At 41.4% G+C, this 16,128-nt stretch overlaps 1 protein-coding gene across 2 annotated transcripts in view; it reads left to right on the top strand.

The window, feature by feature from the left end:
- Positions 1-16,128, top strand: part of LOC112257538 (zinc finger protein GLIS3) — a 35,078-nt gene that overhangs the window by 17,722 nt on the left and 1,228 nt on the right. The window contains exons 5-8 of one of the 2 annotated variants that reach the window (XM_024431184.2): positions 8,274-8,384; positions 8,917-9,055; positions 10,409-10,481; positions 15,022-15,209. In XM_024431184.2, coding sequence (XP_024286952.1) covers positions 8,274-8,384; positions 8,917-9,055; positions 10,409-10,481; positions 15,022-15,209 — 511 coding nt within the window. The remainder of the gene's footprint in view (positions 1-8,273; positions 8,385-8,916; positions 9,056-10,408; positions 10,482-15,021; positions 15,210-16,128) is intronic. The other variant, XR_002954588.2, reaches the window with a different exon arrangement.

Below are 16,128 nucleotides of genomic sequence, written 5' to 3'. Positions count from 1 at the left end.
AGGACCTTGTGAAGATGCTGGAGGAAACAGGTACAAAAGTATCTATATCCACAGTAAAACGAGTCCTATATCGACATAACCTGAAAGGCGGCTCAGCAAGGATGAAGCCACTGCTCCAAAACGCCATAAAAAATCCGGACTACCGTTTGCAACTGCACATGGGGACAAAGATCATACTTTTTGGAGAAATGTCCTCTGGTCTGATGAAACAAATAGGACTGTTTGGTCAAAATAACCATTGTTATGTTTGGAGGAAAAAGGAGGAGGCTTGCAAGCCGAAGAACACCATCCTAACCGTGAAGCATGATGTTGGCAGCATCATGTTGTGGGGGTGCTTTGCTGCAGGAGGGACTGGTGCACTTCACAAAATAGATGGCATCATGAGAAAATAAATATTATGTGGATATATTGCAGCAACATCTCAAGACATCAGTTAAAGCTTGGTAGCAAATGGGTCTTCCAAATGGACAATGACCCCAAGCATACTTCCAAAGTTGTGGCAAAATGGCTTAAGGACAACAAAGTCAAGGTATTGGAGTGGCCATCACAAAGCCCTGACCTCAATCCTGAAGAAAATTTGTGGGCAGAACTGAAGAAGCGTGTGCGAGCAAGGAGGCCTACAAACCTGACTCAGTTACACTAGCTCTGTCAAGAAGAATGGGCCAAAATTCACAAAACTTATTGTGGGAAGCTACCCAAAACGTTTGACCCAAGTTAAACAATTTAAAGGCAATGCTACCACATACTAATTGAGTGTATGCAAACTTCTGACCCACTGGAAATGTGATGAAAGAAATAAAAGCTGAAATAAATCATTCTTCCTACTATTATTCTGACATTTCACATTCTTAAAATAAAGTGGTGATCCTAACTTACCTAAGACAGTGAATTTTTACTAGGATTAAATGTCAGGAATTGTGAAAACTTGAGTTTAAATGTACAGTGCCTTGCGAAAGTATTCGGCCCCCTTGAACTTTGCGACCTTTTGCCACATTTCAGGATTCAAACATAAAGATATAAAACTGTATTTTTTGTGAAGAATCAACAACAAGTGGGACACAATCATGAGGTGGAACGACATTTATTGGATATTTCAAACTTTTTTAACATACAAAAACTGAAAAATTGGGCGTGCAAAATTATTCAGCCCCTTTACTTTCAGTGCAGCAAACTCTCTCCAGAAGTTCAATGAGGATCTCTGAATGATCCAATGTTGACCTAAATTACTAATGATGATAAATACAATCCACCTGTGTGTAATCAAGTCTCCGTATAAATGCACCTGCACTGTGATAGTCTCAGAGGTCCGTTAAAAGCGCAGAGAGCATCATGAAGAACAAGGAACACACCAGGCAGGTCCGAGATACTGTTGTGAAGAAGTTTAAAGCCGGATTTGGATACAAAAAGATTTCCCTTTAAACATCCCAAGGAGCACTGTGCAAGCGATAATATTGAAATGGAAGGAGTATCAGACCACTGCAAATCTACCAAGACCTGGCCGTCCCTCTAAACTTTCAGCTCATACAAGGAGAAGACTGATCAGAGATGCAGCCAAGAGGCCCATGATCACTCTGGATGAACTGCAGAGATCTACAGCTGAGGTGGGAGACTCTGTCCATAGTACAACAATCAGTCGTATATTGCACAAATCTGGCCTTTATGGAAGAAGAAGAAAGCCATTTCTTAAAGATATAAAAAGTGTCATTTAAAGTTTGCCACAAGCCACCTGGGAGACACACCAAACATGTGGAAGAAGGTGCTCTGGTCAGATGAAACCAAAATTGAACTTTTTGGCAACAATGCAAAACATTATGTTTGGCGTAAAAGCAACACAGCTCATCACCCTGAACACACCATCCCCACTGTCAAACATGGTGGTGGCAGCATCATGGTTTGGGCCTGCTTTTCTTCAGCAGGGACAGGGAAGATGGTTAAAATTGATGGGAAGATGGATGGAGCCAAATACAGGACCATTCTGGAAGAAAACCTGATGGAGTCTGCAAAAGACCTGAGACTGGAACGGAGATTTGTCTTCCAACAAGACAATGATCCAAAACATAAAGCAAAATCTACAATGGAATGGTTCAAAAATAAACATATCCAGGTGTTAGAATGGCCAAGTCAAAGTCCAGACCTGAATCCAATCGAGAATCTGTGGAAAGAACTGAAAACTGCTGTTCACAAATGCTCTCCATCCAACCTCACTGAGCTCGAGCTGTTTTGCAAGGAGGAATGGGAAAAATTTCAGTCTCTCGATGTGCAAAACTGATAGAGACATACCCCAAGCGACCTACAGCTGTAATCGCAGCAAAAGGTGGCGCTACAAAGTATTAACTTAAGGGGGCTGATTAATTTTGCACGCCCAATTTTTCAGTTTTTGATTTGTTAAAAAAGTTTGAAATATCCAATAAATGTCGTTCCACTTCATGATTGTGTCCCACTTGTTGTTGATTCTTCACAAAAAAATACAGTTTTATATCTTTGTTTGAAGCCTGAAATGTGGCAAAAGGTCGCAAAGTTCAAGGGGGCCGAATACTTTCGCAAGGCACTGTATTTGTCTAAGGTGTATGTAAACTTCCGACTTAAACTGTATATTAAAAAGGCACTACAGAGGGTTGTGCGTATGGCCCAGTACATCACGGGGGCCAAGCTTCCTGCCATCCAGGACCTCAATAGCTTGCAATGTCAGAGGAATGCCCTTAAAATTGTCAAAGATAAGACTCCTGAACAGCTAATCAAATGGCTACCCAGATGATTTGCATTGCCCCCCGCTGCTCTTACTCCCCGTTTATTATCCATGCATAGTCACTTTAACTCTTCCTACATGTACATTACTGTTCAAAAGTTTGGGGTCAGTTAGAAATGTCCTTGTTTTTGATAGAAAAGCACGTTTTTTTGTCCGTTAAAATAATATTAAATTGAACAGAAATTAGAGTGCAGACATTGTTAATCTTGTAAATGACTATTGTAGCTGGAAATGGCAGATTTTTTAAATGGAATATCTACATAAGCATACAGAGACCCATTATCAGCAACCATCACTCCTGTGTTCCAATGGCACATTGTGTTACCTAATCCAAGTTTATCATTTTAAAAGGCTAATTGATCATTAGAAAACCCTTTTGCAATGATGTAGCACAGCTGAAAACTGTTGTTCTGATTAAAGAAGCAATATAACTGGCCTTCTTTAGACTAGTTGAGTATCTAGAGCATCATACCAAGGTGGCATAGCAGTCAGACGTCCTTTCTCCTCATCTTGTCGTGTCCCGTGTGTATATATATATTTACATCTTTCTTTTGCATATCTTTTATATATTTTCTTTTCTGAAAACTCAACTTCAAAACACTCTCCTGCAACCCGCATCACCAATTTAAAAATAAAAAAGTATTATTTACCTCAAATCTGAAATCCACAATAGAAGCTAGCCAGAAGCTAACCATAAGCTAGCCAGAAGCTAACTGGACTGCCAGTTTACTGGCTAACGTTAGTATTCAGCTGACCATGGTTTGTGGTCATCGGCTATCCTTTAGCTCGAAAAGCTATTTTTCTCTCCATATCCCCGGATTTCAACACAAGCTCTGGACATTTACACCTGGATCTCGCAGTTAGCTAGCTGCTATCCGTGTGACTATTGGCTTACGTTGATCCCGGAGCAAACATCAATTATTCCGGAGCGAGCCAGCTGAAGAGTTCCATCAGCCACTCCTGGGCTACAATCACCTATCCGGACCGATGCGGAGCCCCACCGGGCCTTCACAACTGGACTACCGACGTTATCTGCCCGAGGAAGTTATCCAACTGGCCCCTCCGTCGCGACGATACCTGAACGCCCATCTGCGGCCCGCTAATCGTTAGCTATCTGAATAGGTCTATCGGACAATTTCTCTTGGGTCACTATAACTATATCTATTTTTGATAGATTGATCCCTTCTACCACACGGACCCCACTAATCTACCGGCTGAAAGGCACGAGGTGACTAAAAACAGACCTCCATCCTATGCTAGCTTTCTACCAATTGTAACGCTTTTCGTTGGTGGAAGAAGGAGTAGACCAAAGCGTAGCGTGGTATGTGTTTATGATACCTTTAATAAACTGAACACTGAATGCAACCGAACAAGAGAATAAAGGAAAACCGAAACAGTCCCGTATGGTGAAAACACTGAAATGGAAAATAACCACCCACAAACAAGAGTGGGAAAACAGGCTACCTAAGTATGGTTCTCAATCAGAGACAACGATTGACAGCTGCCTCTGATTGGGAACCATACCAGGCCAAACGCATAGAATGCCCACCCCAACTCACGCCCTGACCAAACTAAAACAGAGACATAAAAAAGGAACTACAGTCAGGACGTGACACCGATGGCCTGGCTAGCTGTCTGAATCGCCGTTACCCCAACCAACCTCACTACTCACTGGACCCTTATGATCACTTGACTAAGCATGCCTCTCCTTAATGTCAATATGCCTTGTTCATTGCTGTTCTGGTTAGTGTTTATTGGCTTATTTCACTGTAGAGCCCTGCTCATTATACCTTATCCAACCTTTCAGTTCCACCACCCACACATGCGATGATATCACCTGGTTTCAATGATGTTTCTAGAGACAATATCTCTCTCATCACTCAATACATAGATTTACCTCCACTGTAATTCACATCCTACCATACCTTTCTGTACATTATACCTTGAAGCTATTTTATCGTCCCCAGAAACCTTCTTTTACTGCCGAAATTGTTGCAATCCCTATTACTAGCCTGTTCAACCTCTCTTTCATCTGAAATTCCCAAAGATTGGAAAGCAGCTGCGGTCATCCCCCTCTTCAAAGGGGGGACTGCTACAGACCTATATCTATCCTACCCTGCCTTTCTAAGGTCTTCGAAAGCCAAGTCAACAAACAGATTACCAACCATTTCGAATCCCACCATACCTTCTCCGCTATGCAATCTGGTTTCAGAGCTGGTCATGGGTGCACCTCAGCCACGCTCAAGGTCCTAAACGATATCTTAACCGCCATCGATAAGATACAATACTGTGCAGCCATCTTCATTGACCTGGCCAGGGCTTTCGACTCTGTCAATCACCACATCCTCATCGGCAACCTCGACAGCCTTGGTTTCTCAAATGATTGCCTCGCCTGGTTCACCAACTACTTCTCTGATAGAGTTCAGTGTGTCAAATCGGAGGGCCTGTTGTCCGGGCCTCTGGCAGTCTCTATGGGGGTGCCACAGGGTTCAATTCTTAGACCGACTCTCTTCTCTGTATACATCAATGATGTCGCTCTTGCTGTTGGTGAGTCTCTGATCCACCTCTACGCAGACGACACTATTCTGTATACTTCTGGCCCTTCTTTGGACACTGTGTTAACAACCCTCCAGACGAGCTTCAATGCCATACAACTCTACTTCCGTGGCCTCCAATTGCTCTTAAATACAAGTAAAACTAAATGCATGCTCTTCAACCGATCGCTGCCTGCACCTGCCCGCCCGTCCAACATCACTACTCTGGACGGTTCTGACTTAGAATATGTGGACAACTACAAATACCTAGGTGTCTGGTTAGACTGTAAACTCTCCTTCCAGACTCACAGCAAACATCTCCAATCCAAAGTGAAATCTAGAATTGGCTTCCTATCTCGCAACAAAGCATGCTTCACTCATGCTGCCAAACATACCCTTGTAAAACTGACCATCCTACCGATCCTCGACTTTGGCGATGTCATTTACAACATAGCCTCCAATACCCTACTCAATAAATTGGATGCAGTCTATCACAGTGCCATCCGTTTTGTCACCAAAGCCCCATATACTACCCACCACTGCGACCTGTATGCTCTCGTTGGCTGGCCCTCGCTTCAGACCTTGCTTGGTAAAGTCCCCCCTTATCTCAGCTCGCTGGTCACCATAGCAGCACCCACCTGTAGCACGCGCTCCAGCAGGTACAGTATATCTCTCTGGTCACCCCCAAACCAATTCTTCCTTTGGCCGCCTCTCCTTCCAGTTCCCTGCTGCCAATGACTGGAAGGAACTACAAAAATCTCTGAAACTGGAAACACTTGTCTCCCTCACTAGCTTTAAGCACCAGCTGTCAGAGCAGCTCACAGAGCGCACCTGTACATAGCCCATCTATAATTTAGCCAAAACAACTTCCTCTCCTCCTACTGTATTTATTTATTTTGCTCCTTTGCACCCCATTATTGCTATCTCTACTTTGCACATTCTTCTACTGCAAATCTACCATTCCAGTGTTTTACTTGCTATATTGAATTTACTTTGCCACCATGGCCTTTTTTTCCCCTTTACCTCCCTTATCTCACCTCATTTGCTCACATTGTATATAGACTTATTTTTCTACTGTATTATTGATTGTTTTACTCCATGTGTAACTCTGTGTTGTTGTGTGTGTCAAACTGCTTTGCTTTATCTTGGCCAGGTCGCAATTGTAGATGAGAACTTGTTCTCAACTTGCCTACCTGGTTAAATAAAGGTGAAATAAATAAATCAGCATTTGTGGGTTTGATTACAGGCTCAAAATGTCCAGCAACAGAACTATTCAGTCTATTCTTCTTCTGAGAAGTTATTCCATGCTATTCCATGCGAAAGATTGCCAAGAAACTGAAGATCTCCCTTCACTGAACAGCTCAAACTGTCTGTAATCAAAATATAAAAAGGAGTGGAAGGCCCTGGTGCACAACTGAGCAAGAGGACAAGTACATTAGTGTTTAGTTTGAAAAACAGACTCCTCACAAGTCCTCAACTGGCAGATCCATTAAATAGTACCCGCAAAACACCAATGTCAACGTCAACAGTGAAGAGGCGACTCCAGGATGCTGACCTAGGCAGAGTTGCAAAGAAAAATCCATATCTCAGACTGGCCAATAAAAAGAAAAGATTAAGATGGGCAAAATAACAGACACTGGACAGAGGAACTCTGCCTATAAGGCCTGCATGCCAGAGTTGCCTCTTCACTGTTGTCGTTGAGACGAGTGTTTTGCGGGTACTATTCAATGAAGTTGCCAGTTGAGGGCTTGTGAGGCGTCTGTTTCTCAAACTAGACGCTCTAATGTACTTGTCCTCTTGCTCAGTTGTGCACCGGGGCCTCCCATTCCTCTTTCTATTCTGGTTAGGGCCAGTTTGCACTGTTCTGTGAAGGGAGTTACTGATGCTCCAGATACTCAACTAGTCTGAAGAAGGCCAGTTTTATTGCTTCTTTAATCAGAACAACAGTTTTCAGCTATTCTAACATCATTGCAAAAGGGTTTTCTAATGATCAATCAGCCTTTTAAATTGATAAACTTGGATTAGCTAACACAACATGCCATTGGAACACAGGAGTTATGGTTGCTGATAATGGGCCTCTGTACACCTATGTAGATATTCCATAAAGAAATCAGCTGTTTCCAACTACAATAGTCATTTACAACATTAACAATGTCTACACTAACTCTGATCAATGTGATGTTATTTTAATGGACAAAAACTATGCTTTTCTTTCAAAAACAAGGACATTTCCAAGTGACCCAAAACTTTTGAACGGTAGTGTACATATTACCTCAATTACCTTGACTAAAGAGTGCCACTGCACATTGACTCTGTACCGGTACCCCCATTTGTTACGATTTTCTTCTTCCTCCTCTGAGGAGGAGTAGGAGAGATCGGACCAATGCGCAGCGTGGTAAGTGTCCATGTTGATAATTTATTATCACGAGAACACTAAACAAAATAACAAAGGAGAATGAACAAAACGAAAACAGTCCTGTCTGGTGTAGACACAAAACAGAAAACAATCACACACAACTCAAGGGTGAAAAACAGGCTACCTAAGTATGGTTCTCAATCAGGGACAATGATTGACAGCTGCCTCTGATTGAGAACCATACCAGGCCAAACACAAAAATACCAAATCATAGAAAAACTAACATAGACAACCCACCCAACTCACGCCCTGACCATACTAAAACAAAGACATAACAAAAGAACTAAGGTCAGAACATGACACCATTATATAGCCTTGCTACTGTTATTTTACTGCTGCTCTTTAATTATTTGTTATTTTCCATTTTTTACTTAGCAATTTTTTACTTAACACTTATTTTTCTTAAAACTGCATTGGTGGTTAAGGCTTATAAGTCAGCATTTCACTGTAAGGTCTACACCTGTTGTATTCGGCGCATGTGACAAATAACATTTGATTTGATTTGAAAACACACATTGAAAGCCAAAAGTTGTTGGTTTTGTGACAATTTACATTTTGTGTCTGTGTGTTTGTGCAGAAGCCGTACGCGTGTCAGATCCCTGGTTGTGTTAAGCGCTACACTGACCCAAGCTCCCTGCGCAAGCACATCAAATCCCATTCCTCCAAAGAGAGGCAGTTGAGGAAGAAGGTCAGTATGGAGCTGCCTGGACTCTGCTCTTAACAGTTATACCTGATAATCAGCTCCATCACACTTTGCAGTCAAAGTGTGACTGCAGTCTCAATGTCTATTTAGACTCTTTAGACACACTCTCACTCTCTCTCTTTCACTGCCTCTTAGTTTCCCCATTTACTGTACGTGATGGGGACACTTCTGTTGTATCACAAACACATTCACTCGTACAGTACACTATGCCTACACATAATATTGTATACATCTTCTCTAGTTAGTTGATTTGCTTTGCTGCGTTGTAATACTCAGACTATTAAAGTTCCTGTTGATAAAAATCATCCTCATTAACTCTATCTTCGAGTTAAGGTTATGTAACCATAGATACTGTACAACCAGCCACAGGAGGTGAGTTGTTTCTATTTTTTTTTTAAGTACAGTTTACAAATGTGCGCTCCCACATTCACAGCTTCTTTCATTAGCAAGTTACTTTATTCTCTGCTTGCATTTATGCTGATCTCTGTACATCTGTTTCTATGTGATTGGTCTTAAGCTGAGGTCATCTATTGACATGGGCCAAGAGGCATTAACGGACTGTCTAACCATCCAACCCCTGCTACCCAGCCTCTCTCTGGACATGATTAAAAGCAAGCTGGGCCAATCACCAATACCTTCCCTAGATCTCTACACAGGTAAGCATTTTTCACATGCATTGACGGTGCCTTTAGTACAGTAGTTCTGGAAAATATAGCCTTACTAGAATGTGAAGGCCATGGTTTCATACACTGTACATACAGAAGTATGTGGACACCCCTTCAAATGAGTGGATTCGTCTTTTTCAGCCACACCCGTTGTTGACAGCTGTATAAAATTGAGCACATAGCCATGCAATCTCAATAGACAAACATTGGCAATAGAATGGCCTTACTGACGAGCTCAGTGACTTTCAACGTGGCACCATCATAGGATGCCATCTTTCAACAAGTCAGTTCGTCTAATTTCTGCCCTGCTAGAGCTGCCCCGGGTCAACTGGAAATGCTGTTTGTGAAGTGGAAAGTCTAGGTCAACAACTACTCAGCTGCAAAGTGGTAGGCCACCCAATCTCACAGAACAGAACCGTAGAGTGCTGAAGCGAGTAGCGTGTATAAATCGTCTGTCCTCGGTTGCAACAATCACTACGAGTTCCAAAGAAGAACTGTTCGTTGGGAGCGTCATGAAATGGGTTTTCATGGCCAAGCAGCCTCACACAAGCCTAAGATCACCATGCACAATGCCAAGCGTCGAACTGTGTTGTGTAAAGCTCGCCTCCATTGGACTCTGGAGCAGTAGAAACACGTTCTCTGGAGTGACGCTTCACCATCTGGCAGTCCGGTGGACAAACCTGGATTTTGCGGATGTAACTGTAACGTTTGGTGAAGGAGGAATAATGGTCTGGGGCTGTTTTTCAACAGTTTTGGGAAGGCCCTTCCCTCTTTCAGCATGACAATGCCCCCGTGCACAAAGTGAGGTCCATACAGAAATGTTTTGTTGAGATCAGTGTGGAAGAACTTGACTGGCCTGCATAGAGCCCTGACCTCAACCCCATCAAACACCTTTAGGATGAATTGGAAAGCCAACTGCGAGCCAGGCCTAATCACCCAACGTCAGTGTCCGACCTCACTAATGCTCTTGTGGCTGAATGGAAGCAAGTCCCCGCAGCAATGTTCCAACATCTAAAGCCTTCCCAGAACAGTAGAGGCTGTTATAGAAGCAAAGGTGGGAACCAACTCCATATTAATGCCATAATTTTGGAAGGAGATGTTCGACGAGCACATACTTTTGACGAGGTGTCCACATACTTTGGGTCATGAAGTGTATGTTCTTATACTCCTTAGTTTGAGTCTGAGTTAGAGGCTTATGCAACGGGTGTAGCTGGAATAGCCGAATGCTGTGTGTAGCATTGTTCGGTGTATCCATATCTCTCCTTTGTTGTCTGTGTTTGATAGATCTGCTGACCAGTGGGCAGTCTAACCACTGTGTGTCTCTATCCATCCCTTTCCCTCCAGCTGTTCCACAGGGCCAACCCTCCTCAAACAGCTCACACCTGGCTCTGCTGCGCCCCCAGCAGGACAGTTATAGGTATACAGCCACACAGCATAAAGACTATTATTAGTCTTTTGGTCTTTTTATTTTTTTATTTAACCTTTATTTAACTAATCTATTTGAGTTCACCACATACGTTTTTTCAGCTGTGAGGCAATTCTAGAGTTTGTTTATTGTCGTTGCCGGTTTTACATTTATATGGGGAGGGAACTTTTGCATTTAGGATGAACAATTATTAGTCGTAAAATTGTGTTTTTCCTATGGTTAGATTATGAATTTTCATAGGCAGCTGTCACAACCTGGACCATGCTAAACTTCCCTGACTTCTGTCACTTAGTATGTGTTGCCGTTGTGGTTATGTGGATATAATATTCTAAGACATTTATGGTGAGACCATTTCCATTTTAAAACTATATGTGCCTAATATACTGTAATTCTGTTTTAAATGTAAAAAAGTGTAAGAGACAGTCTTGAACTAGAAAAGTGGATACCATTCATCATAGTCATATTTAGTCACATATTTATATCGCTGTAATGAAGTATTCTCACCATAAATGCAATAATCAATTTATAATAAACCAGTGGATGCTGCTGAGGGGAGGACGGCTCATAATAATAACTGGAATGGAGTTTAATGGATGGAACGGAGTGACTGGAATGGTATCAAACATCAAACACATGAAAAACATATTTTTGATACCATTCCATTTACTCCATTCCAGACGTTATTATGAGCCTTTTGGAAGCTATAGAAATGCATTTTTAATGTCAACATTTGTTTTTGCCACGTTTATTCTATTACAGACACCTTAATGCATACTTTAAAATTATATTATGTAAGATAAACATAAAGATAAAAAAACATATATTACATTTTTTTTAACTTAAAGTATAATTTTTTGGAATGTTCTGTTACTGTCCTCACTACAACAACAAAATACTTAAATATATGTACTATATATACAAAAGTATGTGGACACCCTTTTTAATTTGTAGATTTGGCTATTTCAGCCACACCCGTTGCTGACAGGTGTGTAAAATTGAGCACAATGTCATGCAATTTCCATAGACAAACATTGGCAGTAGAATGGCCTTACTGAAGAGCTCAGTGACTTTCAACGTGGCACCGTCATAGGATGCCACCTTTCCAACAAATCAGTTCGCAAAATGTCTGTCTTGCAAGAGCTGCCCTGGACAACTGTAAATGCTGTTATTGTGAAGTGAAAACCTCTATGAGCAACAACGGTTCAGCCGCGAAGTTGTAGGCCACACAAGCTCACAGAACAGGACTGCCTAGTGCTGAAGTGTGTAGAGTGTAAAAATCATCTCTCCTCGATTGCAACACTCACTACCGAGTTCCAAACTGCCTCTGAAAGCAACTTCAGCAAAGAACTGTTCATCAGGAGCTTCACGAAATGGGTTTCCATGGCCGAGCAGCCACACATAAGCCTAAGATTACCATGCACAATGCCAAGCGTCAGCTAGAGTGGTGTTTAGCTTGCCGCCATTGGAGTCTGGAGTAGTGGAAACATGTTCTCTGGAGTGATGAATCACGCTTCACCATCTGGCAGTCTGATGGACGAATCTGGGTTTTGCGGATGCCAGGAGAATGCCACCTACCCCAATGCATAGTGCAAACTGTAAAGTTTGGTGGAGGAGGAATAATGGTCTGGGGGTATTTTTCATGGTTTGGGCTAGGCCCCGTAGTTCCAGTGAAGGGAAATCTTAACGCTACAGCATACAACATTCTAAATTCTGTGCTTCCAAATTTGTGCCACTTTTTGGTAAAAACTCAACTCGTTGTGTTTGGAGGACAAAGAATGCTGAGTTGTATCCAAAGAACACCATACCTACTGTGAAGCATAGGGGTGGAAACATCATGCTTTGGGGCTGTTTTTCTGCAAAGGGACCAGGACGACTGATCCGTGTAAAGGAAAGAATGAATGGGGCCATGTATTGTGAGATTTTGAGTGAAAACCTCCTTCCATCAGCAAGGGCATTGAAGATGAAACGTGGCTGGGTCTTTCAGCATGACAATGATCCCAAACACACCACCCGGGCAACGAAGGAGTGGCTTCGTAAGAAGCATTTCAAGGTCCTGGAGTGGCCTAGCCAGTCTCCAGATCTCAACCCCATAGAAAATCTTTGGAGGGAGTTGAAAGTCCGTGTTGCCCAGCAACAGCCCCAAAACATCACTGCTCTAGAGGAGATCTGCATGGAGGAATGGGCCAAAATACCAGCAACAGTGTGTGAAAACCTTGTGAAGACTTACAGAAAACTTTTGACCTCTGTCATTGCCAACAAAGGGTATATAACAAAGTATTGAGATAAACTTTTGTTATTGACCAAATACTTATTTTCCACCATAATTTGCAAATAAATTCATTAAAAATCCTACAATGTGATTTTCTGGATTTTTTCTTCTCATTTTGTCTGTCATAGTTGAAGTGTACCTATGATGAAAATATACAGGCCTCTCTCATCTTTTTAAGTGGGAGAACTTGCACAATTGGTGCTGACTAAATACTTTTTTGCCCCACTGTATGTGTTTTAATGGCATCACTGATTGCATAGTGTCCGACTCTCTGACAATTTCTCATCCATCCCGTTAATGTGGTTTGGTTTTTTAAACATGTTCACATCTACTTTCTGTGAAGAGAACCTGCAGGCCCAGTTGCATCTGTTGTGCAAGCGACTTGCTATTTTCTATTCATTTTGAGTTCCCATTGGCACAGTCCCTGTAGCCATGACTGATTCAAATGCCTCTCCCCTTTTCTCTATTTTTTTCTCATCTGCAACAAATAAGTACTTAAACATCGGTTGTCATGGCTTTATGGCAGTAGGCTCATAGTTAGAATAATCTGATTAAAATAAAGCAAAATTTTCTCCCATTGTGAAAGACTCCAATAGGCTTTTTGTGGCACGCTGCATCTGAGCTGTGAAGAGAGTTGTTGAGAAGAGGTTTTACAGGTTGGGAATGGCCAGCAACACTGTTGCTTGTTCAGCTCACAAAAAAACATAACTTCGTCCATGCACTTCAAAGACGGGGAGAAGGAGGGTTTTCTGTCGTTTTGGGCAGCCAGATGCTCATGGCTTCTCACTGACACTGATTGTCCTGGTAGCAGCGGTAGGCCGCAGCATTCACCACAGGATTCTAGGTACACAATCAGCCATTGAAAGCGTTGGTCATTGGTCTCAAGGGCCTGCATTAGTGGAAGCTATAGGCACCAACTTGAGTGGCTCAGGAATTCAATAAGTGAATCATAAAATCTGAAAAATACCATTCAGAGGCTGTGGGAAGAGAATTGCTGTTATTACCTTTCTAGATGTTAAATCGATTGTAAAATCCCTGTTGACATTTTCTTCACTGCCTTTATGTGATTTCGTTATTCACTCATTCAACCTGTTCATCGTTATTCCCTTAATCAATTGCATTGTAAACACCTCAATTATTTTAATTACACTGGTGCCAGTAAGAAAAATGAAAAAGGTTTACAGCTACATAATAAAAGCGTTCAACCAACTCATTGTTTTGCCCTCTGAAGCATTTTCTTATCTCTTACTTTCTGATGCTTAGTTTGGGAGAAAAAAAAAATCCAGTCTGGGCAACAACAAAAAAACAAACAGGTCATTAAGATTTCTCTCACATTCTGTCTGCTAAATAAGAAACTTCTATCTGTGCTTAGTTCAAATTGGTTATTTAAAGTCGAGAAGTGTGCTATGTTACTATGCCTCAGTTACGAAGTAGCTGCTGCCTCTTAAACAGACGTCTTCTTGTCAGTGTCTTTTGACTGAAAGAGCTGTCAGTAGTTTGAGGCAGAGTGGAGTTCACGGCATCATGATATTGTTTGTCTTTTGACCAAAAGAGCTTTCAATGGTTTGAGGCAGAGAGTAGGGTTAACAGCATCATGATATTGTGCAGTCGGTATGCAGATTAAATTATAGTGAGCTCCAAAAGTATTGGGACAGTGACACACTAAAATAATTGGTTGGATGCATTTGCTATTTGTTTTGGTTGTGTTTCAGATTATTTTGTGCCCAATATAAATTAATGGTAAATAATGTAGAAGTGTTTAGAAACATGTTATACTCTTATTTACAACAAAAGTGACTCCAAAATGACACCATACAATATTTACCATTAATTTATATTGGGCACAAAATAATCTGAAACACAACCAAAACAAATAGCAAATGCATCCAACCAATTATTTTAGTCACAAGCTTGATGTTGTCATTGCGTTCTATGAATATGGGACCAAATACTTAACGTGTTACTACTTTAATACACATAAATGAATTTGTCCCAATGCTTTTGGTCCAATAATAAGGAGGGACCATGTACCAAAAGTGCTTTAATTTCTAAACGGTTCTCCCAATATGGATGAAAATACCTTCAAATTAAAGCTGGCAGTCTGCACTTTAACCTCATAGTCATTGTATCGTTTCCGATCCAAAGTGCTGGAGTACAGAGCCAAAACAACAACAAATGTGTGACTGTCCAAATACTTTTGTAGCTGACTGTATGTCTCATTTTAACAGCCTGATATTCACTCATATATTTGAAACATTTCAGGTTTGTTGATAGGTCCACCCACCAACTCAACCCCGGGTCCCACCAACTCAACCCCGGGTCCCACCAACACCAACTGCCTGGCCCCTCCAGTCCTCACACTCACCATCCTACTGTCTTATCCCTAAAGACCAGCACACCCCTGAATCATCCCAGTCACACTCCTGTAGTAAACACAGACCAACACCCAGGTAAATGACACCTACTAACTACAGGTACATCATATGTTCGCTGCATCTATTACGTGTTAATGTGCTGAGTTAGCGATATCCTTCATTGGAATGTCAAAAGTGACATTCGATAATGCATCACAGAGATCTTCATAGAATTACACCTGCACCTACAAAGGGGCTTCGCTTATTGACTGTGGAAATGTGCCTGGGGAAAGAAAACAATGGTACAATTCCTCTGGGAAATTTATACTCCGCAATGAGAGTTATTGTTTGTTTTATTATGAAAAAGTCTATTAAAGAATTGTGTGGGTGGTTTGACACTCTGTAGGTTGATCTTGGCTTATTTCTATCAGTTGTGCAGCTGGTGGCTGATGTTCTTCTACGTAGGAAAGAAGAAGCAGCTTCACTCTCAATCATAGCTTAAAATAGATATCACTTTTTTCCTACTGGACAGCAGTACTTAATGTTGACAAGGTGTTCACACAAGCACGCTGTGCACCATTTCTGTTGTTTTTATATATCAGATGAATAATAGTTCTTCAATAAGATACCATGGTGATTGTAATGGTTCATAGAACTTCAACTAACTGTTATTACTTTTATCTATACCGTATTTAGAGAAAGATATGAACTCTGGTTTTAATATGTCTATGTATGTAGGTTCCCACTGGGCACACACTTGTTGAATCAGCATTGTTTCCACGTCATTTAAATAAAGTGTTGTTGAACCAACATGGAAAAGACATTGAATTGACATCTGTGCCCAGTGGGTTGTCTGATTGTATATAATGTTTTCATGTTTATTGTTCACCTGCCCGGGGATGTAGATTATGTAAATGAGCTGTTAGCTCTGGTGCAACGCATTACTTCTCACTTCTGAGACTTTTATGTTTTGTTGTAAATTGTCCCTGTTCAAATCAAATGTATAAATTAAATT

This window comes from Oncorhynchus tshawytscha, linkage group LG09 (genome assembly GCF_018296145.1).
Source record: "Oncorhynchus tshawytscha isolate Ot180627B linkage group LG09, Otsh_v2.0, whole genome shotgun sequence".
Taxonomy (NCBI): domain Eukaryota; kingdom Metazoa; phylum Chordata; class Actinopteri; order Salmoniformes; family Salmonidae; genus Oncorhynchus; species Oncorhynchus tshawytscha.
Note: the sequence above shows the minus strand (reverse complement) of the source record. Positions and strands in the feature narration are given on the sequence as shown.